Here is a 24205-nt window from a genome sequence, read left to right as displayed (position 1 = left end):
CAACAGAAAAAAGTAGGCAAACCTTAGCTCGGGTTGTAACAATCCAGCGATAATGAAGCATTTGATGGACTATAAAAGCGTCCTCTGTGTATTTTTGTGGATGAATGGTTCAGATTAAGCCCAATCCAACCATGAAAAAAAAAAAAAAAGCTTTTCAGCATGAGTTTTAAAACCAATCATGACTTTTTTTCCCCCTCTCCACACACTGAGAAATATAATTACCAGAGGATGTTTTTATTTATTTATATATTTTTTTAAACCTGAAGGTTTGTCGTCTGGAATGATGGGCAAAGGAAACGTGAAAACACTCTTCGAGGAATTCGACTTACTTCCCAAGGGCGAAGCACTCCAGAGTAACTGTTGATCCTTTCGAAGAAGGTACATTGTCTGGAAAATTAACTTCTATTTTTGGCTCGTATTCGCCCATCACTCCTGAAAGGAGCAAGCACAAGAACCTGCTCAGTCTTCTATTATTTATGGCTTACCTACAATACTACTGGCACAGGGGTTCGAGCAATGGCACTAAGGACAAATAAAAGACAAAATGAACAAACATTCTCTAATGAGCACACTCTTAGCAGTGCATCACTTAAATGTACAGTCACTGGGTGTTGTGCAGAGCCAGCGAGGAATAATTCAAAACGCAGCGAGGGAGGTGGGGGGGGGAATTAATGTCTTGTTTTTTTTCAGTCAGCAGCTTCTTATCTATTATTTCAAAGCTTGAGTGGGCAGTTTTATTGTTTATATCATTATTCAGGGAAAGGCGCAGGAGATGGGGATCAGACAGTGATGCAATAGGATTTAAATTTATGCAGCTACATGTACAGTACACTGAGTGGAAACTAACTGGTTGAGCCACCAGAACACTCAATGTAATGGTCCAGTGACGTATGACTCATGTTTAATTCATCTGAGGCAATCTTTATTCACTCTTTCTATGAAACCATATCAGGGAACAGAACAATCCTGAAAATTCATGTGAAAGCAGGAGGAACGTCTTTAAAGGGGAACGCAAATTATGAGGCCAAGTCAGCACGGGGGGAGATTCGAGGAATCTTTTTGTCGAAAACCAACTGCGTACGACAAGCTTCTGGTTCTTAGGGACTTAAATGCAGAGATGGACAACAAAAAGAGTTCTTTGATAATCTGGTGACAAAAGAGACATCAATAAGAAAAAAAAACAACAAAACAAAATTGTTGAATGTCATGAACGTTTGCAGCATCTTACCGTCTGTCCTGAGGATCAGAGATGTGGGCGAGCTCTGAACCTTGCCTTTTGTGATGCTGTTCATCACCACACATGTGTAGTTCCCCACATCAGAGGGCTCCACCTTAGCTATGTACAGGTTTCCCGTCTGCTGGGAGACAAATCGCCGATTGTCTTGCTGAACAAAGTATGGATACTCATTGAAGACCCATGCGTATGTAAGGTCTGAAAGACAAACAAACAGGCGTACAAGCAATCGATGAACACTCTTAGACATGACTTAATATCTTACTATATTATTGATGAGTGTTCTTTATCATTTTTAAACATGATTAGGAACTACAATTTAGATAAAAGCCTGAGAAATGACTCCATGTTTTTGCAGTTGTATTTTCTTAATTTCTTTGTGGATTCACAACACAGATTGCACTAAATACAATGCAGACACCAACATGTTAATCAAGCCCATTAAATGGGCTTGAGAAATAGTTCTTTACTTTTTATGATTAATTAAGAAAAAAAACACACACACAAAAAAAACTGCATGCCATAACCTGAGGAGGCATTCCCATTTTCAATTTTGAGTGCACCATCTAATCGGAGACTTCTTGTTATGATGGCGTTTTTAAATTATTGCCTGTGAGTATCTACCTCCTGATGAAGTGGGTGTCCCACACAGTAACACCACTCCTTGTCCCTCTCGGACTGACACGGCGCTTCTGGTGTGAACTTTGAAATGATCCAAATCTGAGGAAAGACAAAAGAAACAACCAGTCATCAAGATTCTAGATGTTCCTTATCAAGGAGGCAAAAACGCAAGTGTGTGTGAAACCAGAAATCTTTAAAATACTGATGCATTGCTATGGAAAATGAGAACTGTTCTTTCGGAGAAAAGAAAAGCTGCTTAATCTAAATTCTGCTGTGTGAGATATTATTAGACAAATTGTATTCACCTGGATTCAATTATTTTTTAACAAATACTGTGCTCTCAGGCAGTCTGAAATGTCATTAGGCCTCAAACCTCAATGTTTGACAATAGGAAAGTGAATTTTGCCTTTCTCTGGGGAATAATTATGTGAACACATTAGGCAGCTAAAGTAACAGAGGAGACTTTTCCAAAATTTCCTTTTATATGTCGCAGTTTAACGGGTTTTGAACTTTAAAGAGCAAATATCTTGCAAATAAATCACCTTTATTATAACCCCCCCCCCACAAAATATAATTAAATAAAGGTAACTACATCTATATATGATTAATGGTATGAAGTGGCATAAGCAACAGCATGCCATCATTTTAAAGAGACATTTTTCTTTCTATTTTCTTTATAAAAACTTCTGACTGGAACAAGTTAAGTTGATTTTTGACTGCTTATTGTTAACAGAAAACGGTGAGTGCTCTTATTTTCCCTCTTGGACTGAAATCTTTTATGCAGAAAAAGTAGATGGGCTTTTGTTAAAGTAAATAGGTGGGGAATGAGATTTCTCCTCACCAACCACAAACTGTGTCTTTGTTCAATATACTTTTTGGTCCAGAGTTATGAAACAGCTAGAATCTTATCTTAAGCAGAAGGAACAATGAGGAAAGAGGACAGAGCTCATGCCACTGTGACAACGTAACAAAGAACAAGGTGAGTTTTAGTCCGCGTAAAATTTCTGTGGTAGGAAAATTTGTTGTTTTACCATATTTATCTGGTGTCCACTATGTCAGTACATCCTCTGATGCCACCTGGTCTCATTAAAAAAACAAAACAAAAAAAATTAAAACAAAAGCTACTCGACTGCATACTTATCAACAGTAATAAGCGGTAGCCGGGACTTGTTTTTTCTTGATGTATAAGCCAATGAATGACAGACTGTATACCAATGTTTTGACCTTCCTAACAAACAGTGCTATTTACATTAATTTGTAGTAAATTTTTAGGGACAAAGAACATTTAAATTCAAATTCAAAAATACTTTATTAATCCCAAAGGGAAATATTAATGTTACTGTAGCTCATAAACATTTTGTCGGAAAACTAACTTTAGATTAATTATTTAGCGTTTGAATGGTGTGACGGTGTAATGTGTAACGTTTTAACAGCTAGTTCACAGCAGTTTACACTAAAATGGTCACAAATAAAAGTTGGACTAAGTATGTGTAAGGAAGTGACTTTCAGCTGCTTCCATTCACAGCAGCTATGTTTAACACAACTGAGCTTGTTTAACCACATTCTCTTTAATTTCTATGTAGACTGAAAGCCAATAGCTACCACAAATAAGTCTTCCTCTTATGAACTCACATTTGAACGAAACACTCAAATTGCTGTTTTGTCTTGGATGCCTGTTATATGCATTGATATTATGTGACATCATCAGTCATCTGCAACTCTAAGAGACGTGCTTAGCCGTCCTTTTTTTCCGGTTCATTCTTTGAAACTTTTCTTTCTCCCCAAATTTGAGACATACATTTCTAGAACTAAACAAACTATAATCCTAAGCACAAACGAAAAGGAAAAGATGTAAAAATGTTGATTTATACCCTTTATGAGTTAGCAACACAGAAGATGAATAACATTTTAAAGACTCTGGTTTGACCTCTAAATCATTCGACGGCAATTTAAAAATTGCAAAAATAGTTTTGTAAAGAATAATAAGGTTATATTTCTTTTTCCCCCAAAATGAATGATGTAACCTCTGAATCGCTTTCTGTCTTTGTTTTCCTTTGCCACATCTTTTAGCACCTCGCATTTGCATCTGTGAAAATCGTATACAATGGCTTTAGAGTGTTATAGCTGACTTTGTGTTTGTTTCTTCTAATGACATTTTCACTTAATTTGCACCTTGTCATGAAAAATGTGCACAGGAAGCATGATTAAGTCGGAGTGCTCACTTGCCTAATGAATAGCTATCTAATGCATGACATGAAAACTGAGAAAAGGCATTGACAGGTTTATGGAAAGAGTGAAACCACAGAGTCTGTGAGAGATTAAATCCTGAAACATAGCAGCTGCATTGCTTTATTCCAAAAATGTTTCATTTTCTAAGCACAGCTTTGCTGCAGTTTTGAGTAAAAGTACCAGACATATTAATTGACTTACAGGCAAACTGTAGACTTGCTCTCCTGCTCAGTATAGCTCCTACAGTGTTGTAGGCCATACACTGATACATCCCTACATCCTGGTAGCGGTCCAGATTGCCTATAATGAGGTTGCCCCCAGACAGACGCCGCCGATGATCCAGGCCCAGATTTATGAGAGTCCCGTTTAGTGACCATCTGTGAGGGCAAACACATCATCAGTCGGCGGCAAAATGCGTGGTCCATCTCTTTCTCGCAACCAAGGTGGTGTTACAAGGCGTAAATGGGAAGCACAACTCAGAATGGTGGAAGAAGACATTCACTATGTGGCAGACATACAGGCCCTGCCAAAGGAATTCATACTTTATGGGCTGCTCTGAATTTTGTCATTTTACACACACAAACCTGAATGTATTTCATTGAGATTTCTTGTGAAAGTCCAACACAAACTTTCACATGTGAAGTAGAAGGACAATTTGTACAAATCAAAATTTTAAAAGTGTAGCATGCATTTATATTTAGCACGGCTTCAGTCAATAACTTCAAAAACTACCCAGGAGGAGCACTGCATGGTTGTGTCCCTCCATGCCAACAAGGTCTATATCTATATCTTACTGTTTTATGGTGTTGCATATATTAGAGAGGTATCACCTCTCTAATATATGGAGATGGAGATGGCTGTGTGTCTTTAACCACACAGCCATCTCCAGTTTGGAGATGGGCTCCAAAACTGACCACTGCCCCATTCTATCGCTAACTACACTACAACAGCAGAGACTCTTTGAGATTCTAAGGACCCCCAAAGACTAGCCAGGACAGGAACCAGTAGTTCCTGGCAGGTGGACCAAGTCTTCCAGCCCCAGGGCCACTCACCCCAACATAACAAACCCCAAGTAAGCACTGCCCAAGTTCACTACCCCACTCCTAAACTCGAACCCCAGAGATACCACAGCCAAATAACATTGCAGGAACCGTGACTATTTGAGAGACACCCTGGGGCAAAGCTGGACACCCTACAATGAACCAGAGCAAGAATCCTGTCCCACACCAGCTAACAACAGTCAGGAACTTCAACAAGCCAGGTAAGACAGCACAGGGAGCAATGGACTATGACCACTCGACTACACAAACTCTCATGCCAGACTCATTGTCACCACAGAGCAGCACACACATAATCTTGTATTATTGTTCTCCATGTCTGGCAACTGAGCTTAGGTGGACAGAGAGTCTTGGTAAGTTGGCAGATAGGCCAAGATGATAGATTTTGTACTATCATCAGACCCTGTTCTCAACAAAATTCTCAACAATTTTATAGCTGACCTGTCTGGTGTGCTCTTTGGTCCTCCTTATTTAGTTATTTAGTTTTCTCCACTAATGTCTCTATCAAACCTCTGTGGCCTATATAGAGCAGCCATATTTACACTGAGAATAAATGAGATACAGATGATCTCTGACAGGGTGACTTCTGCAGGTAATTTGTCCTATTGGATTTTTATTTAGGGGTGATCACAGTAAAGTGAGATGTTTTTTTTTTTATTTGTAAAACTAAACGCAAATTATACTCATGTTTGGTTCAACATTTCTAATCCCAATTAAAGACATGGTGGGCTCTATTACATTTAGAGTTGTATTCAAATCTAAATGTTCAGTGCGTGTAGGTACATTTTCATGGCACCATAGGCTTGAGTGAATCTTTAAATGAACATCAAACTATATTGGTATCATGTTTGCCATTAATCACTTCCTGCCAACGCATTAACACATCTTCTTAAGTCAGGGATTGCATCTAAAACCTTGTCTTTAACCACACAACTCCTTCCTTACTGTGCGACCCTACCGCATCCTACCACCCCATGACACACACGCATTTCCTGTTTCTTCCTTCACACCTTTTTTTAATTGATTTTCACACTTAGCATTGGCAAAGGAATGAAGCTAAAAGTCACCAAATAACCTCGGATAAGTTGCATACTAGTTGGCATTTTCATAGCATCACTGCATAACATTAGCATTCTAGCTTGCACCAGTCCTTCACATCTGCTCGCTTCTCTCATATTTGCTGTTTTAACATACACAGAATTTCAATTCAGTCTCAATTCAAACAAAGTTGCTCTTCTGCTGATGTTTCTCGTGTAATATATATTTTTAAAATCATCAAGTAAGAAGGTTAGATCATAAGACAGCTTAATAACATGTTGCTTAAGTTGAAAAGAGTAAGCAGGCTTTGCCTATAATTAAATATTAAATCACCAATCAGGGAACAAGTTCAAAGTGGCAGAACGTCTCAAACATTTTCTGCTGTACCTCTTCATCTCTGTCAAGCTTTAGCCTGCTAAGATCCCCATGATCCCCAAAGGACTGGGATTGAGCACAGTGAATAATACCAAGCAATTGGCCGTGGTTCTTGTTTGATGGGCCACAAGTGTTTGCAAACTCATTATCGGCCTCAAAGCGCTTTGTCCCACTGGAAAACTGATCTGCATGCCGGATTACATGTCCATTTCAGAGCTACACTGACGATAAAATTGCCCTCTGCCCTTTTTTAATAACCCAGAGATGGATTTGTACCCTACCAGGTCAGTCACTTAACTTGGAAAGCAAATTGCAAGTTTTAAAAAGTCAACTTATTGATTAAATTCCAACACCCCCTTTGTTCTTATTCCAAATAACCATAATCTAATGAAAATTATTGTTCAGTAAATAGTAAATAACAAATCCTGAAGATATTTGTTATCTTCAGGATAACAAATATCCTGATAACAAATATCTTCAGGATTTGTTATTTACTATTTACTGAACAATCATTTTTATTAGATTATGGTTATTTGGCTGACAAAACAGCGAACAAGTGCTGTAAAAAAAATCTAATTGTTATGACAGGTTAGTTATAGGTTCAATACTACATCTGAGGGTGCATCAGGGGCGTAAAATTGGTGGGTCCATCTTAACCCCTCATGCTGTGTTTTGTCCTCCCAGCTGAGGTGTAATAAACACATGGAGTCCCAGTTCAGTAAATGGACACACTTTTCCTTTTTCGTTGGTCTTATGTAATAATCTAATTTTATTAGAATTGAATATTGGGTTTTAATTAGCCGTGTTAAAACAAATGAAAAACATATTTTAAGCTGTGTCCAATACATTCATATATGATGAGTTTGATGTTTGAAATTAATTACTGGAGTAAATTATCTTTTCAATGGTATTTTAATTTATTGATATGCATCTATACGTATTGATCTTGTGAAGTGCCTTGACATGACATTTGGTGTGAACTGGTTTTACATAAACGGGCAAAACCAAATTTGCAAATCACTAATAGATAAATACTCTGCGGTTTTGGAAATGTTTTGACTAAAACAAAATCTTGCTATTGTTTTCTATATTCTAACCTTTTTATTCAGCTACAACACCACTTGCTGCACTGTCCCCTGCTTCCCACAGAAATCATTAAATTTTAATTTTCCAGTATCTCACACACAAAGCCATTCCCTGCTATTTAAGGGTAGTCAAAGATCACGGTTTTGGAGGTTATCATCACTTTAGCTGTAATCACCTCCTCGTAATATTAACATAAAGTGACACCAGCCCGCCTCTGACTTATCATTTCCAACATTAGCACTTGGTGTGAGGTAACAGTGAGCTGATGCAACAAAAAAAGAAACAAAAAACACCTTTTTAACTTCTTCTCTCTCAGGCATTCTTCTGTCACATGTCGGCATGGGAATGTGATATGTAAATATTTGCACAGTAGGTTTGAGCTATTAAATAAAAGAGACACCTGAAAGAACTCAAGCATCAGGTTACATAATTTTTCATATTTTAATAGAGAAATTCTTCTATTCCATTCTCAGCCACAATGCCATTATGCATCTCCTTTTGACTGTGGTAAAAAAAAAAAGAGCATACATGGGTTCAAAGACAGGGCACCTTTTATGGATGTTCAATCATTTTTCTCTCACCATAGAGAACATCCGTTTCTTACCATCATCTATATTCATATATTCTGCTTTCCTGAAGTGGAAATAAAAGAAATAAAAGCTATAAAGGCAGGCTTTCCAAAAATATTTTAAATCTAACTATCAAATTAATTTCTGAAGGTATATATACATGCTGCCACATTATAGAAACCTTACACTGCTGAAATAACCGACTTCAAACCGTCCTCTTGTAAAAGCAACACACTAAACACCCAAGCGTTTCCTTATACTATGAGCAATACTAGTAGCATAAGTGTGGGTGTCTGGTCCGACTACTTGAATTCAGCTTTTTGACCCTCAGCCATGATTTTCACCTCTTTTTGACCTTCTCTGAAGAGCCTCTGAAGCTCTGCGCTACCAGGATTGACTGGCAACCAGGAAAAAAAAAATCAAACAACTCTGCTATAAATTTGTTTTCTGAATACACGCCGACCTTCCAGGTACAGAAAAAAAGTCGAGTCTTCCGAATGATCCCGCGGCGCGGGCCCGAGCGTACAAAACGCGGGTCAAGTGAATGTTACAGTCCCCCTTCCTACTTAGATTATAAGAAGCTCAGACACATTTTCAGAATGCTGTAGAAAGATTATTCTTTTTAAAGAGGCGAGCCGGTTCTCTCCCTTGAGTTATTATGCCGCTGCTGTGTGCATAGAATGAAAGTCTTATATCTCTGGGAGTAACAGAGTAGGGAAAGAAAGAGGTAAAGAAGAGGAAAAAAAAGGGGGTTGGGGGAGCAATGTGAGCCCATTTACACTTCAAGAGCTGAGCCAGAAAGGTTGTGGGGGCACGCAGACACTTGCACAGCCAGTCTGACGAGACAGCACATTAAACATCTCACCTTTAATCATTACATGGAAATACCTGGTCTTAGGCGAACGGGATGTGAAAAGCCTGAAATAATGAGTGCACACACTGCACGGCACTACCAATGCAGCTCAGGTGGCCGGCAGCTCCCACTGCAGTAAATGCAACGCTAAACACAGAAGACAATTGTAATCAATGGCTCTCGGTGCCAACTGGCGTCTAGCAATCTGCATTGTTCTCGTGGTGTTTTAATAAAGGAGGCGATCATCAGGATGCTGCGTGTATCTCTCTAATCTCTGGTGGTGAGAAAAAGAGGCAGATTGGTGGTGTGTTAGTCAATATGAGTTAGTAGAGCCATAATGACAGCACCGCCTAGAGTGTCTATATGCATTTCAATCTAATTAGGAGAAAATGAATAGAAGGGAGAACACATATCTTTTTCACACACAAAAAAGTAGAGTTGAGTAATTAACAATCTTTTTTTTTTTTTTTACCAAGTAAATGACTGCAGCTGACTCAGTCTGAGTGGGTAGCGACCAGCAAAATGAGAGATTTTTTTATTTTTATTTTTATTATTTGATTTGAATTAGAGCCAGGACTTTAACGCAATAATTTAGATTAATTAACTACAAAGATTTTTACTCATTAAAAATTGTAAAGCTATTAATCAACTAATTTTTTTTACATGCAAAAGTCACAAGCTAGAAACTGTTTATTGTGTTTTTGGTGAAAACCATAGCAATGGGCAAAGATTGCTTCTCTTGGCCCATCAGCGGTTAGTATTTGCTTCTGAAGCGACGGTGGAAAAGTCTATTGCTGTGTGCAAGTTATGCAAAAAGTATTTAACCCATTACAGAGGTTTTTCAAGCCTAAAATAACACCGCAATGCGATACATGTTGCAGCAGCACAGATGTGTAGAACACTAATGTGTCCACATTTTAATAAAGTATTTTTTCAAAGAAGCTACAAGAGTTATTAGGGACACTTGAAAGCTGAATGAGCATGATAGCACTTTGCACCAATCTGATGAATAAACGACTGAAATAACATTAAAAACAATAAATGTCTTTGTCGTTGAACTCATATGTCTTTTTATTTAATAATTTAGCAGCAAAAAGGTTTTGTAATTGAAAATGTTGAATATTTTGTCGGTACATGGTTTTAATTAAAATGCCATTAATTGTGATGAATTAATTACAGACCCAGCCATTAACTCTATTAAAACTTTTTTTATCAAGTCCCACCACTAACTTGAATATAGCATTTTGTGCATGTGCAAAAAATGCTATATTTTGTGCACATGCATGACTTGAAAGACCCCTGAGATATTTGGCAACATTTGTTTGCAAAGCAAGTATGTCCAAAGAAAATGTCCATTTAAGTAATTATTTACATTACAGTACATTTGGTAGCTGAATACGAAATTTATTAACTGTGCAATCACAAAAAAATGTACTTAACATAACTAAACTGGCAATGTTCATGATGATTTAAGAAGGCGCAAGGTATGGGCAAACTTTACAATAGCCCTGGTTTACTTCTGGTCTCCCAGGATAAATGCAATTCAGAAAGACGATTTTCACATAAGGACCCATTTCAGACAAATCAAAGAAAAGTATTATAGTTTGACAGTTTAACAAATTTATAATTTACAGTTTGTTTATAAATCTAATACATAACAGCTAAGGAGCTTGTCATTTGTGAAACCTGAAATCAAACCTGATCAGCAGGACTGTTAATGTTACACCCTAAGCAGTGGAATAAGGATTTTTGTCATCCATGGGCTTCAGTTTAAAATTAAAAATTAACACAACTGCTAGTATTTTGGTGGTCGCTTTAATTTTATACTGTTCAACTTTCTCATCTGTTGGTAACCAATCGGAGAAAATAATAAAATCCATCATTGACAAACACTAGCTGAAGCCATATATTAACCTTCTTCTGATCAACAGTGCAGCCACAAATAGCACAACAAGCAAATCACACATGACTGAGCTTTGACAAGCCACCCGTATGTGCTTGGGTGTTTCAAACACAACCAAAAATAAGACATTACTAATTGCTAACATGTTATTTATAAAATACTCCTCACCAGAAACCAAACAAACTACTTTCCTGCAGCTATTATAGTGGAAGTTGCTAACATAAACAAACCTTCAGAAGCATTGTCAGGAATAACATGGATAAAACAGAAATAATTTATTTCAAAGAAAGATTTATCTAGATTTGGGTGAGATCTTCACAAACCTTCTGGAAGAAAGAGTTACAGACCAATGAAATCATGCTTGACCTTTTGGCCTGACTCCAAAAGACATGTTCACAACAACAAAACTGAATGTTACAAAAAAATACAGACGAAACATAGTGGATGATTTTACTGGACTTCAAAAACACAGAACCTTTAAACATGTAAGTTACTGATTTTATTAATTTTAATGAAGCATTCAACAGAGATTCTGTATTGCAAAAGTGGTCATTATAAAAATGTAGATTGGGCCATTGCTGGTGTTAACCAGTATGGTGTTAGCTTTTATTAGCAATAAAAATAACATTTGTCTATTTCAGATAAAGACATTAAATCAAAAATGTGATTTATCATATGAAAGATGTGATGATTTGATAATCCCATACTGACCCGTGCCTATTTGCAACATAATCAGTGGATCCAGCATTTTCCCACAGGATATAACATCTGTGCTCATTAACATCAATACATTTTTAAAAGAGAAAATAATAACACTTAGTATTAAAAACCACAAATGCCAGCATCATTTTGAAACTCAGATGTAATATTAGTAAGTTCGAATTTCAAATAACCTGTTTTAAATGCAACTTTCAATTGCACACAAAAAGAAAAGAAAAGAAAAAAAGATCGACGTTCTAATGTAACATTTCCACAAATGAAAGAGATAAAACAAATGGCAGAAAATTCATTTGAATTGCTGATTATGAAGTAGAAGTCACTTATTTTTGTGAAAAATGGTAATAATTGCATCCATAAGTGCACAGCTTTGGCACCATTGGTATTACATTGAAAATAAATACATTTTCAGTTAGGTAAATGAGCTCTTACCGGTACTGAGGAGAAGGCATGCCCTTAGCATCACAAGTCAGGGTGGCTTCTTCTTCTATGGAGTCGACGGGGATGAACAGGTCAGCTGGTTCCATCCTCCACCGCGGACCGTGGTATGATGCACTGTCCAGACAGTCTTTCAGAGAAACACAAAACTGCCTGAGCATGAAGAAGAATATCCACAGTGACAGAACCGATGCTCTAATTGTTTTTAAGGCATTCTGAAGCAAAAATAATACTAATAATATGAGTATGAAAAAACCCCAGAAAATGTTAGAAGTGACATCCATGAGTTTCATATGATTCTGATCATGGTGTATATCCAAACAGATAAACTCAATAAAATCAACATCAGAGTGCATTATTAAATCAGCGTCTCCTTTGTATTACTTTAAAAAACATACATTGTGTCGATATGCATTAACAAAATAAAGCTATTACTATAAAGTAGAAGAAAAAGGTTATTTTAAAATTTGATCACCAAACTGTGCTGCAAAATGTATTAAAGACAGACTCAGAGGAGTGATTTCTATCGTTTATTCTTTGTGAAAAGAATGACTGTGACTTTTATTACCAATACATTTCACTGACAGAGGTGGGGAAGCTTGTGCTCAGTGTTTTGCCCAGGAAAAGATTATAGAATAAAAGCATCATATCTCCTCATCGGGTTATAATCTCAGCGGTGCAAGGAAAAAGATTGAGAGTATTCTGTCTGCAGTGTGAATGGAAGTCAATACTGATGAGTACTCCTCTAAACCGGAGCCTCCTATCATCTCTGACATCTCTTCACCCACTATACCACAACTGTGAATGTCCAAAGGACAAAAAAAAAAAAAAAATTATCATTCTTATGAAAAGGTGCTTTACCTGTCAGACGGTCGTTGATTGATAGCAATAGAAGCAGTTTCCATGGCAGCGTCATCTTTGGCAGCCAGGGGTAAATGAGTCTTTCATCCAATAAGCTTTAAAATGGCACTTGCGTTCTCAGAGAGAAAAGAGCGTGACCTGTTGAAACAAGCATTTTCGAAGTTAAAATCCTCTAAATGCCAGCTGTTTTATATAATAAGTCTTTAAAAAAAAGGATCAAGCAAGTTGAACAAACAGACATGCAGGATGTCAACTGTGGTGTGCGGGGCCCTACTTCTGCAGGTCACTTCAAATGACCTCGTGAGGCCACAGATTTATTTAAAGCAAACTTTTATCTATGCAACGGGAAATTATTTTACACTCTTTCCAGGTTTTTACTGTCTAGTTTCTTTAACTGAAGCCTTGACTGAATGTGTTAAACTTCTATTAAATTAAACTGTGTAAAGAGTTTTACTAGGGTTGAGAATTATTTTAGCTAAGAAATCCAGATTGTTTTAAAAATAATACATTTAGCCACAAATTGAATATCTGTTGTATAAAAATTAAAAATGAGAATGCTGTCTTATTGAAGTGATGCCTGAGATTACAGGGTGATGATTGAAGTTATGATTCAGTTGACAGTTGCTCTGATGAAATAAAAAGACATCAGACTTTATATAGCTCTAACTCAAAAATGCACACTCAAGGGATATGGAGTTCAAAATCATTTGCAGTACATTTCTATTTAAATAATACTAAAAAAAGGAAAAAAAACCAATTGTATCATAATCAAAATAAACTGAGTCATATTCATCTTCCAAAGGTGAAGCATAATGTCGCTACACAGGCGCAGATGCTCAGTCTTCCAGCCGCTCAAATGAACAGGGATGGCTGACAAAACAGCGAACAAGTGCTGTAAATTTATTTAAGTACTTCTGGAGAACAGCCTTCGTCATCCTCTTAAGATAAAAAGGTAAAAGCAACAGCATTGTTTTGAGGTGTTTTGCTTATAAGGCAGGCAAACAGGTGAAGCTGAAGGACGTTGATAAGACTTCATGCAAGCCGTGCTACATCAAGCAGTTAAAAGTCAAGTGGCACAAAAACCTGGGAGAAGCATCTTAAAGGTCGACACTCTGATGTCTGAGGAATTTAAAAACATCAGTGAAGCTCCTGCAGCTACAGCAAACATGCCAGATTGAAAAGTTTACATTTTTTGTTTAAATATTAGCAACCTGCAGAGTTATGGCTCCATCACATTAACATATGATTAACATATGAAAGAGTATAGCAGCAGGCACCATTTCATAAAATCAAATTTGTAATTGACGTACATAAAGTAAATGTTATACACACTTCATATATCAATGTTAGAAAAGAAGTTAAGAGGTTTGGGTCTTAAAACATTATTTTTTGAAGACCCAAACTGAAACAAACAAGAGTTGACCAGAAACTAGTCTCACTGACTCCAGCTGTTAACTGTTCACAATGAAAATATGACACAAAATTAACAGAAATTCAAGAACTGAACAGAGGTGCTGCTGAATACATTTCGCATGGACCAGATTCTTGTTCATAATTTCCAACTCACTGTACAAATAAGAAACATTCCCAAGTTATCTTTTTACCTAAATGGCTGAATTACACTACTACTTACATGATTCAGGCAATAACCAAAGTGATATACAGCTGTCTTCCATGCTTTTCTGAGCTTTACTAAATAATTTAAAAGTGTATCTCTATGGTAGTAGCATTTAGTTGGTAATTTTTTTATCAAGGCAACTCAACAAAGACAACATTGTAAAGATGTGTGGATAAACTGACTGTGAATGTCAGCTATTCCTCAAGATTACCCCAACTTCCCATCTGACTGGTTTGCCAACTTCCCATCTGACAAGTTCCCCTGCAAACAAACTCTTTCTGATTTCAGAGAACTCACCCTCATCACCCATTTTTGGCTGTGTACCCCAACATCTGGCTGTGTTTAATGTTCCATTTATCAGCGTTATTCATTTTGTTTAAGTTGCACAAGGCTTGTGGGAAGTTCGTGTGAGATTACATTTTCTTCCATGCTCTGTCAAAAGGTGCAGTTAGCTTAAGTATCGTTCCTCTTCGAATTAGCAACTTCAGCACAATTTTGATGCAAAGCGGAGACTGTGTTCAATGTTACTGTTTGTACTGTTTGTACTGTTTGTACTGTTTGTACGACGTACCTGGGACAAACCGTAAGCTGAGGTTTGGTGTCAAATGCTCCAAACCTCAACGCATTCTCACTTATCAAATCAGTGACAATGCCACTTTGTGCCCTGCATTGTGACCAAGCTGCCCTTAGAGACATTTGAGGCATATGGGAGGCAGAACATGCCAATCTATTAGCGGGGAAACCGACGCCTCGGCTCATCCTTCACTTGGACGGATCCATGCCGGCTGCCTGAGGAGACTTGGACCTGGGAATTGGGTGCCATCCAATCAATTAGATTCACCCGCAGCAGCATGTGTCTCCCCACATGCTGGGGCGAATCAAGACAGCCTGATGAGGAACCCCATTCCACTCAGGTCCATAATCAAGGGCAAGAGTCTGTCTGCTTGAAGCGCGTGTTGCAAATTGCGATGCACTGAGCAAGTAATGATGCAATTATGAAATGTCAAACGTACACACAATGGAGAACAGGCAATAACGCAGCAGTTAAGTGAGCGGTGCAGCATGTGCGGAGTATATGGAGATTTGAGTACATTAGTCTGCACCTGCATGAAGCTGTGTGCATGAATAAAGCTCATCTGTGCACAGGAATACACACACAGTCTCCTCTAGAGGTGTTCAAGATAGGCCAGGGACAGATAATAACATCCATCTGCTGAATGTCACACAGCCCACACACACCTACACACTCAACTTGCTTTCTAACCATGTGCACCACATACAGTATAGGAGCTAGTCCCCACACACACGCACACCCCTACACACACACACGCACGCACACGCACGCACGCACGCACGCACGCACGCACGAACACGCACACGCACACGCACACGCACACACACACACACACTCCCTCTCTTACTTGCTCTTTCTCCCTTTCCATTTAGAAGACATAATCCATGATGTGCAGCTCATTTGTGGCCTAATCCTGAGGCAAGTCTGGTTCAGAGCACTACTTATGGAAGGCCTAATTGTTTGTCAGCTGCCCGGATGTCAAATCAGACATGTGGGGTCTCAGCCAGGATTTTCTTCCCTACCTTTCATGTTTGCTCAGGCTTTTTTTTTTTCCTTCCCCCAAAGTCTGCAAAATTGGATTGGTACGCTTTCTCTTCAGAAGAGTCCTGGATGCCTTACCTCAGTGATAGGCCCATGCACACTGTGCAAACTGCTGGCACCTCCAGCACTACGGATTGGTGGGGATGCAGTTGGTATCACTCTCCTGTCAACTTTGCATGTTACGGTTTGGATTTGAAAAGGGTTTTTTTTATCAGGAACAGATGGTGCCACTTTTTAAAGCACATCTAATCGGTCAATATTAGTCTAGCAGCAGGATGAATGCAGACCCCACTCCCTCCCCAAACTTTCATAGTGGTACTACTGTAAAAGCGCAAGTCCTGTGCTGCTTATTCACACCTCCCAGTCCTCTCTACTGTCTGCTACACCACAAAGTCTGTGTGACATCAATTTCGTCATCTGTACCAACCAACTGGGGTCCACCAGGACTCTCCACAGATGTCCTTCTGCAGTCAGGATTATTGTGACCGTGCTGACTGTGCAAGTTGACAGATACAATAACATCACTGTTCAAAGGGTGAAGGTGCACACGGTAGATACAGAGAACTACGAATCAAATGTTGAACAAATGCTGAAGAAAAAGATCAACAACGGTTTTTTTAATGGAACTAAAATTGGGAGATTTGCAAGATTTGGAGATTTCTTCTTTTATACATTTCTTTCCCTCTCAGTTTCAGTTGATTTAATTTTGCAGAGGCCTTAGATTTCAGGGAGTTAAGGTGTAAATTTTCTCACACCATTTTTCGGTTTCTTTTTTTTTTTGGACCAGCATAATGTGTAAATGTTGTGCTAAAAGTGTGCAGAAACAAATATTAATAGTGTGCAGAAACAAATATTAATAGTCATCTACAGCCATTCATAGTTTTTTTTCTGAAGCAGTGATGACTGAAAATGCAACATAGCTGAGAAGGATCACCTCACCATAACAAATAATGTAAGATGGTTAACAGGCAAATACTATTTCTGTGATGTTTGCTAACACCTGTAGTAGCAGTAGTGAAAAAGTGAACAATTCCAGTTCAATGCTTGATTAAACTGATATTTCATTACTTTTAGGGATTCTGTTCCACTTTTGTTCAGCTCTGGTTCACAACGTAAAGTACATATTTTAATCAAACCTGCACTTGGTAAGAAACCTAATCTCTTACCTACTTATGCAATCTTTTTATTTTCTTTGTGAAAATATATCATTTGTCTGTTAAGTGTGAAATAATCAGGGTCAGTTTCATATACAGTCATATAAAAAAGTTTGGGCACCCCTATTAATCTTAATTATTTTATTTCTAAATATTTGGGTGTTTGCAACAGCTACTTCAGTTTGATATATCAAATAACTGATGGACACAGTAATATTTCAGTATTGAAATTAGGTTTATTGGACTAACAGAAAATCTGCAATATACATTAAAACAAAATTTGACAGGCGCAAAAATTTGTGTCCCCTCATCATTTTATTGATTTGAATACCCTTAACTACTTTTCACTGACTTACTAAAACGCAAATTTGGTTTGGTAACCTCACTAAGCTTTGAACTTCATAGCCAGGTGTAGCCAATCATGAGAAAAGGTATTTAAGGTGGCCTATTGCAAGATGTTCTCCTATTTGAATCTCCTCTGAAGAGTGGCATCATGGGCACCTCAAAACAACTCTCAAATGATCTGAAAACAAAGATTGTTCATCATAGTTGTTTAGAGGAAAGGTACAAAAAGTTATCTGAGATTTCAGCTGTCAGTTTCCACTGTGAGGAACATAGTAAGGAAATGGAAGACCACAGGGACAGTTCTTGTTAAGCCCAGAAGTGGCAGGCCAAGACAAATATCAGAGAGGCAGAAAAGAAGAATGGTGAGAACAGTCAAGGACAACCCACAGACCACCTCCAAAGACCTGCAGCATCATCTTGCTGCAGATGGTGTCACTATTCATCGTTCAACGATTCAGCGCATTTTGCACAAGGAAAAGCTGTATGGGAGAGTGATGCAAAAGAAGCCGTTTCTGCAAGCATGCCACAAACAGAGCCGTTTGAGGTATGCAAAAGCACATTTGGACGAGCCAGCTTCATTTTGGAATAAGGTCCTGTGGATTGATGAAACAAAGATTGAGTAGTTTGGTCATAAAAAAGGTGTTATGCCTGGCAGCAAAAAAAACACAGCCTTCCAAGAAAAACACTTGCTACCCACTGTAAAATTTGGTGGAGGTTCCATCATACTTTGGGGCTGTGTGGCCAATGCCGGCACTGGGAGTCTTGTTAAAGTTGAGGGTCGCATGGATTTCACTCAATATCAACAGATTCTTGAGAATAATGTTCAAGAATCTGTTACGAAGTTGAAGTTACGCCGGGGATGGATATTTCAGCAAGACAATGATCCAAAACACCGCTCCAAATCTACTCAGGCATTCATCCAGAGGAACAATTACAATGTTCTGGAATGGCCATCCCAGTCCCCGGACCTGAATATCATTGAACATCTGTGGGATGACTTGAAGTGGGCTGTCCATGCTCGGCGACCATCAAACTTAACTGAACTGGAATTGTTTTGCAAAGAGGAATGGTCAAAAATACCTTAATCCGGGATCCAGGAACTTATTAAAAGCTACAGGAAGCGACTAGAGGCTGTTATTTTTGCAAAAGGAGGATCTACTAAATATTAATGTCACTTTTTTGTTGAGGTGCCCATATTTTTGCACCTGTCAAATTTTGTGTTAATATGTACTGCAGATTTTCCGTTAGTCCAATAAACCTCATTTCAATACTGAAATATTACTGTGTATATCAGTTATTAGATATATCAAACTGAAATAGCTGTTGCAAACATCCAAATATTTAGAAATAAAAATAATTAAGATTAATAGGGGTGCCCAAACTTTTTCCTATGACTGTAGCTTCCCTGCTTTACCTGATCTAAGGTGATCTACTGTACATGTCAAGAAAACCATAAAATGTCTTTTTGCTCCACAAATTGTTCAAAGAATCTTTAGTCAGCCAAGAATAATTAATTTCAGTTTTATTATATCTTAAATATAAATGATTCAGCGTTAGAGTTCACCAAAGAAAGTAATACAGAAAAATGATTTGCAGATACATGTTTTATGAGTTGATTCACTGTGGGATCCTTTATGGCAATTTAAAAGGTTAACAGTAAACTGTGTGCAGGTTAAGGTTGTACTATTTGAAGTAGAGATGAAATACAGAATCCAGCTGTGGATTCTGTATTTCCACAGTGGAGAAGTAGTAGTTATAGAATGCATAAGCTCAGTATTTGTTTTTGTGACACTCTGAAAGGTGGTAATCAATATTAAATGCCTTCTCTTCTAACTCTTATGGTCAATGTAATAAATAATATAAAATATGCTGACATTATGACAAACTACAGGCTTGGCTACCAGTGCAATAGCAGGCCAAGGTTTTGAAAAGCTTACAATTTAAAACGTATTACAATTCTCAGTCAAGTCTTTGCTTTTAAGCATACAAGATGCTGAGGAAACTGCCACAATGACTGGAATTTTCAGTTTTTACCTGCTTGATGGCCCCACTCCCACCTGTTGCTGAACACTAGCATTTAACGGGCTACATTTTTTTTTACACTAAGAGTAAAAACACTTCCCAGCTGCTTGGCTGTTTTCTATTTTTCACTCAACAGTTAACCCTGTGTGACCTAAATTTCATCCTCTGCATCTACCCTCTAGGGTCCGCCAGCGGTCTCTGCCGAATTTTACAAGCGGCCCAGATTTTGGTGATTGCGCTAACTGTACACACCAACAGCGAACATAACACTCCAGGTCAGAGGGAAGCACCAAGAAGTCAGCAGAATGGGAATGTCCACATTTGATGCACAATTCTAGTAGCTGATGTTAAAAGCTCACAGAGATTGAGGGAGACATCACACAATGCATGAAGAAATAAAAAAAAGGTAGGAAAACGTGGGTTAATCTTAATGGAGATCTTTGTCACACATTTCTGTATTCATATTTCTATATGAATACAAGAATGTGTTTGTTCACCAGTTCCAAGAAGCTTGAGTTCACGGAGGCAGAAGATAAATGTTTAGTGGAACTCCAAAAGCTTCACATAAACGCTGCTTTAAAACTAAAGTTGACAAGCCTCAAGGTGGTTATATTTCTTTTGGGTTTTATTTACATGTCCAGTGATGAATGTGGTGGGTCTGGTTGCCTTATTGTATTGGTTTGCTTTGGGGTAGTCAACCTGTTTCTAAACTTATGGGCTCCAACAGCACATGCAATTTCATGTTTCAAAACCTTGATAATTCTACTATGGTCATTATGAATTTATCACACACATGGGTACAAAACTCAACACATTCTGAAACAAGCACACAGGTGTCCAACCAATTATATTATTTACATGCACACACACACACACACACACGCACACACACACACACACACGCACACGCACACACATGCTCACTTTCAGCTTTCACTCCTGGATATAATGTTAATGGTTGCAGTTTGCCTCATGGGGTGAATCCCTCTAACTCTCGATCAATGAGGAGGAACCAACTCCGGGTTTAACTGATTCAGACACAGTAATGCACAAACATCACATCTGCTTGAAGAAAATAGCCCAGCAGGAAGAGTGGGTGTGCATTTTTTATTTTTTTTATTCTTTTGAAGGCCTGGGCTTCATTCAACAAAGCTGTATCCAAGCAGGCACTGGGACACACAAGTATGTAATTAACTTGAGAATGTTGCAAAGGTAGAACTGTTGCCTGCATGTGTGCGTGCGCGTGTGTGTCAGCAGCACCTCCTGTTTTTTTTGTTTTTTTTTTGTTTAGTAATGCATACTTCACAAAGATTCACTGAAAGTGCTTTTGCTTCAAAACACATCAGAAGGAGCATCATTGACAAAACACTATCGATTTCTCCCACTACATACAGACATCATGTATTCATTCCAACCTGAGGCTCAACTCCCTTTTATTACAATCCAATCAATTGAAAATGTCCTGTGGGTTCATATGTTTCAGACTTGGTGTGGAAGCCTGGCTGCAGTGTGGCATCACACCAGGAGCGGTGAGAGGCTGAAATCCTAGCATCCCTTCATCACTCTGACAAAGAAAAAGCATGTTTGAGACACACGCAGCTCGCCAATAGAGATTTTTTTTAATTTTATTTTATTTTTTAATGTTATTTCTAAAAGCTTTTTCCTTCACGGATCAGGAAAAGGCTGCGGAGAGGACGGAACATGACGCTATTCCAATCTTAACACACAATTCTGATCCAATTCGAGGCATTTCATTAATGAATCAGTTTTAAACATGCTGTCCAGAGCCGACATTTAAAATGCCCAAATAACCAATGATTTCTTACTAATTTCCACACATACACACACACGCACACACACATACACACACACACACACACACACACACAAGCACGCACTGAGGCTGTTTTGTCTTACCTCCTGCTCAGAAGTGTCTCGAGACCAGCGGGAGTTAAATTCAGCCCTCGCAGAAAAAAACGACAAATTGATCCTCCATGGAAATAACGTGGTCGGGAAAATTTCGGTCACAATTGCAAGGTCGTTCATACAGGTGAAAGTGAGTCTGTGCTGGCCGGTGGCGAGGAGGCTCCAACACATGCGGCTCATATCGCTGCTCTGCCTCCTCTCCTCCACTCCCTATACGAAAAATAAATAAATAAAAAAATAAATAAGAAGAATTCACAGGCACTCACTCGCTCACTCACGCATTCTCTCACACGCACGCACGCACGCGACACCCACGTTGTTCGCAGCACTGAATCGCGTTTAAAGCATATCCTCGCGCCTGCTGTAGCTACGAGGCTCGCCTCTCGCCCCTCTGTTTACGCTCCCAAATCCAACACGCGTCTTTCTGAAGCCGGGCTCGCAGAGGGATCTTGCAGAGATGATTTATTATGCGCATCAAGTCGGCTCTCCGCTGCGAAGAAGAGGGAGGAGTAAAAGGAGGAGGAGGGGGTGCAGGAGGAGGAGGAGGAGAAGTGGCAACCAGCAGCAGCGATTGGGATGTGGGAAGGTGCGGGGATGGGGAGGCGGACGCACCTGGAGGGAGAAGTGCGCCCCTCTGCGTCAGACCACCATTACTGCTGCGCATCTGTGGGCAGCCGCGGATCGTGGACTATTTTCGCCAGTGCCGCAGGCTGTTCCCATATTTAAGCAAACTATGGGTGAGCCAGAGGGATTTTAAGGAAAGAAGGAAAGGTGGGGCTAAATCCGTTTAGTTTTCATTTATTTTGACCAACATTGTGCATAATTATAAACTAGAAGGAAAATTGAGCAAGGAAAAATTATTCTTTGTACCCTCAATCAATACTTTGTTCAGTCACATTCTGCTTTGATTACACTTAGAGTTTTACATATCCAAAGACAATTAAGATCTGCTATAGTCCAACTGGATGCACATCATCTGTGAAGAGGAATGTTGGAGGCTTGCAGCCCGTGCAGATTGTTACTTGAATGGTTCCCCCGGTGTGCACCTGTTTGGGTTTTTGTACTGAAGGTATTCTAATCTAGCAGAACCTTCTAAGGCCTTCATAACAAACCATCTCCAAACCAAATCGCCTCATTTATCAATAGACCTGTAAGATCGGCCATGTTGTTCATTGTCACATTTTCTCCCCCTCTCTCTTCATGCTTTTGTGCTTCAAACATCCACAGAAATGCATTTCGGTTGACCCTCGCCTGACGCGGCTCTTTAGCTGTCACAGGTTAATTTAGTTTCATTAAAGCCGTCAAACAGCTATGTCTGCACATATGAAGGCAATTTTCGATTGCCTTCATATTTGTGCTTGAAGTGACCATTCTAACCCATCACCGTGTTTCAGTGTGCTAAAGGTTTACAGTCATGTCAGGTTTTATCACCCACATAGAGCTTAATGTTGTCCTCACTCAACCAGTTCAAGTCCACAGTTGTGTCTTGGTGGGTTTGCAGGTGTGCTGTCCTTTTCCCATTTTCAGATAATGGTCTGTGAGATTTTAAAGTCGTAAAATTTTGTTTTATAACCTAACCACTCCGGTTTAGTTGTAGTTGTCTCCACAAATTTCTTCATGATCCACCTGCCACGTTCCTTGGTCTTCATGTTGCTACTTGCCCTCTAATTTTCTCCAACAAACCTTTGAGTCCTTCACAGAACAGCTGGTTTTACATCCATATTTGGTTCAATTGCAAAATTGGACCTTATTCACTTGTAATTCTTTCTTTAAATTTGAGATCTATGAATCATTTTCTTTTGAGCTAATCATGCACTATTTTGTCTGGCACATATAATCACATCAAAGCACATTGACGTTTGTGACAAAACGTGAAAAGGTCCACGGGTATGAATAGTTTTTCAAAGTGCTATCTTCAAGACAACCATGAGCAAAATTCATAATTCCAGGGCTCCCGTTTTTGGATCAGCAGTGCCTCAGTGGCTTCAAAGGACGAAATATCTTCAGCACAATTTTTTTTCACTTGCATTAGATAAAATAAATAAATAAATCTCATTCTTTGATTAAAACGTAAAAACGTATAGGCCTGCGTTGCGGCAGAAGACGTAAGAGGTCAAATGCTCTAAAAAGACTTCCAATCACTGGGGGCTCTTTGAAAGCTAATGAGATCTACAGGAATCACTTTCATTTTGAGTCAGAGCAGCAGCAGGAGCCCATGGTGCAAAGAATTGGCAGCAGACAAACATAATTTCTTTGCTCTCAAGTTCAATTAATAAGAATTATCACCTAATTACTATTTTTATGCCAGTTAACATCAAATTGTTTAACAGCCCCTGTAAGCCTGTTTCTCAAACAGCCTCTTATGATGAACTGTGGGGTTTTACGAACCATCGCATTTCACAGATTTCTGTCTGTGCGGCTTAATTTGATCTTTTTTTATAGCAAATTTAAAAGGTAGTCAGCAGACGCCAGCTTCCTTTTCTTATTCGACTGTGGCTCAGCAGGAAAAGTGCTCTTCTTGCCGTTTGGAAAGTTGAGGGTGT

General features: G+C 38.7%; 1 protein-coding gene across 2 annotated transcripts in view; it reads right to left on the bottom strand.

Annotated features, from left to right (window-relative positions):
• Window positions 1–23310, bottom strand: part of cntn3a.2 (contactin 3a, tandem duplicate 2) — a 72969-nt gene extending 49659 nt beyond the window's left edge. The window contains exons 1-8 of one of the 2 annotated variants that reach the window (XM_008413432.3): window positions 21978–23310; window positions 21654–21872; window positions 12983–13120; window positions 12116–12251; window positions 4286–4461; window positions 1859–1954; window positions 1229–1432; window positions 330–432 (exon numbers count right to left, since the gene is read on the bottom strand). In XM_008413432.3, coding sequence (XP_008411654.2) covers window positions 330–432; window positions 1229–1432; window positions 1859–1954; window positions 4286–4461; window positions 12116–12251; window positions 12983–13037 — 770 coding nt within the window. In that variant the 5' untranslated portion in view covers window positions 13038–13120; window positions 21654–21872; window positions 21978–23310. The remainder of the gene's footprint in view (window positions 1–329; window positions 433–1228; window positions 1433–1858; window positions 1955–4285; window positions 4462–12115; window positions 12252–12982; window positions 13121–21653; window positions 21873–21977) is intronic. The other variant, XM_008413431.3, reaches the window with a different exon arrangement.
• Between the last annotated feature and the right edge of the window lie 895 nt (window positions 23311–24205).

Source organism: Poecilia reticulata, chromosome 7 (genome assembly GCF_904066995.2).
Source record: "Poecilia reticulata chromosome 7, P_reticulata-male-v2, whole genome shotgun sequence".
Classification (NCBI taxonomy): Eukaryota; Metazoa; Chordata; class Actinopteri; order Cyprinodontiformes; family Poeciliidae; genus Poecilia; species Poecilia reticulata.
Note: the sequence above shows the minus strand (reverse complement) of the source record. Positions and strands in the feature narration are given on the sequence as shown.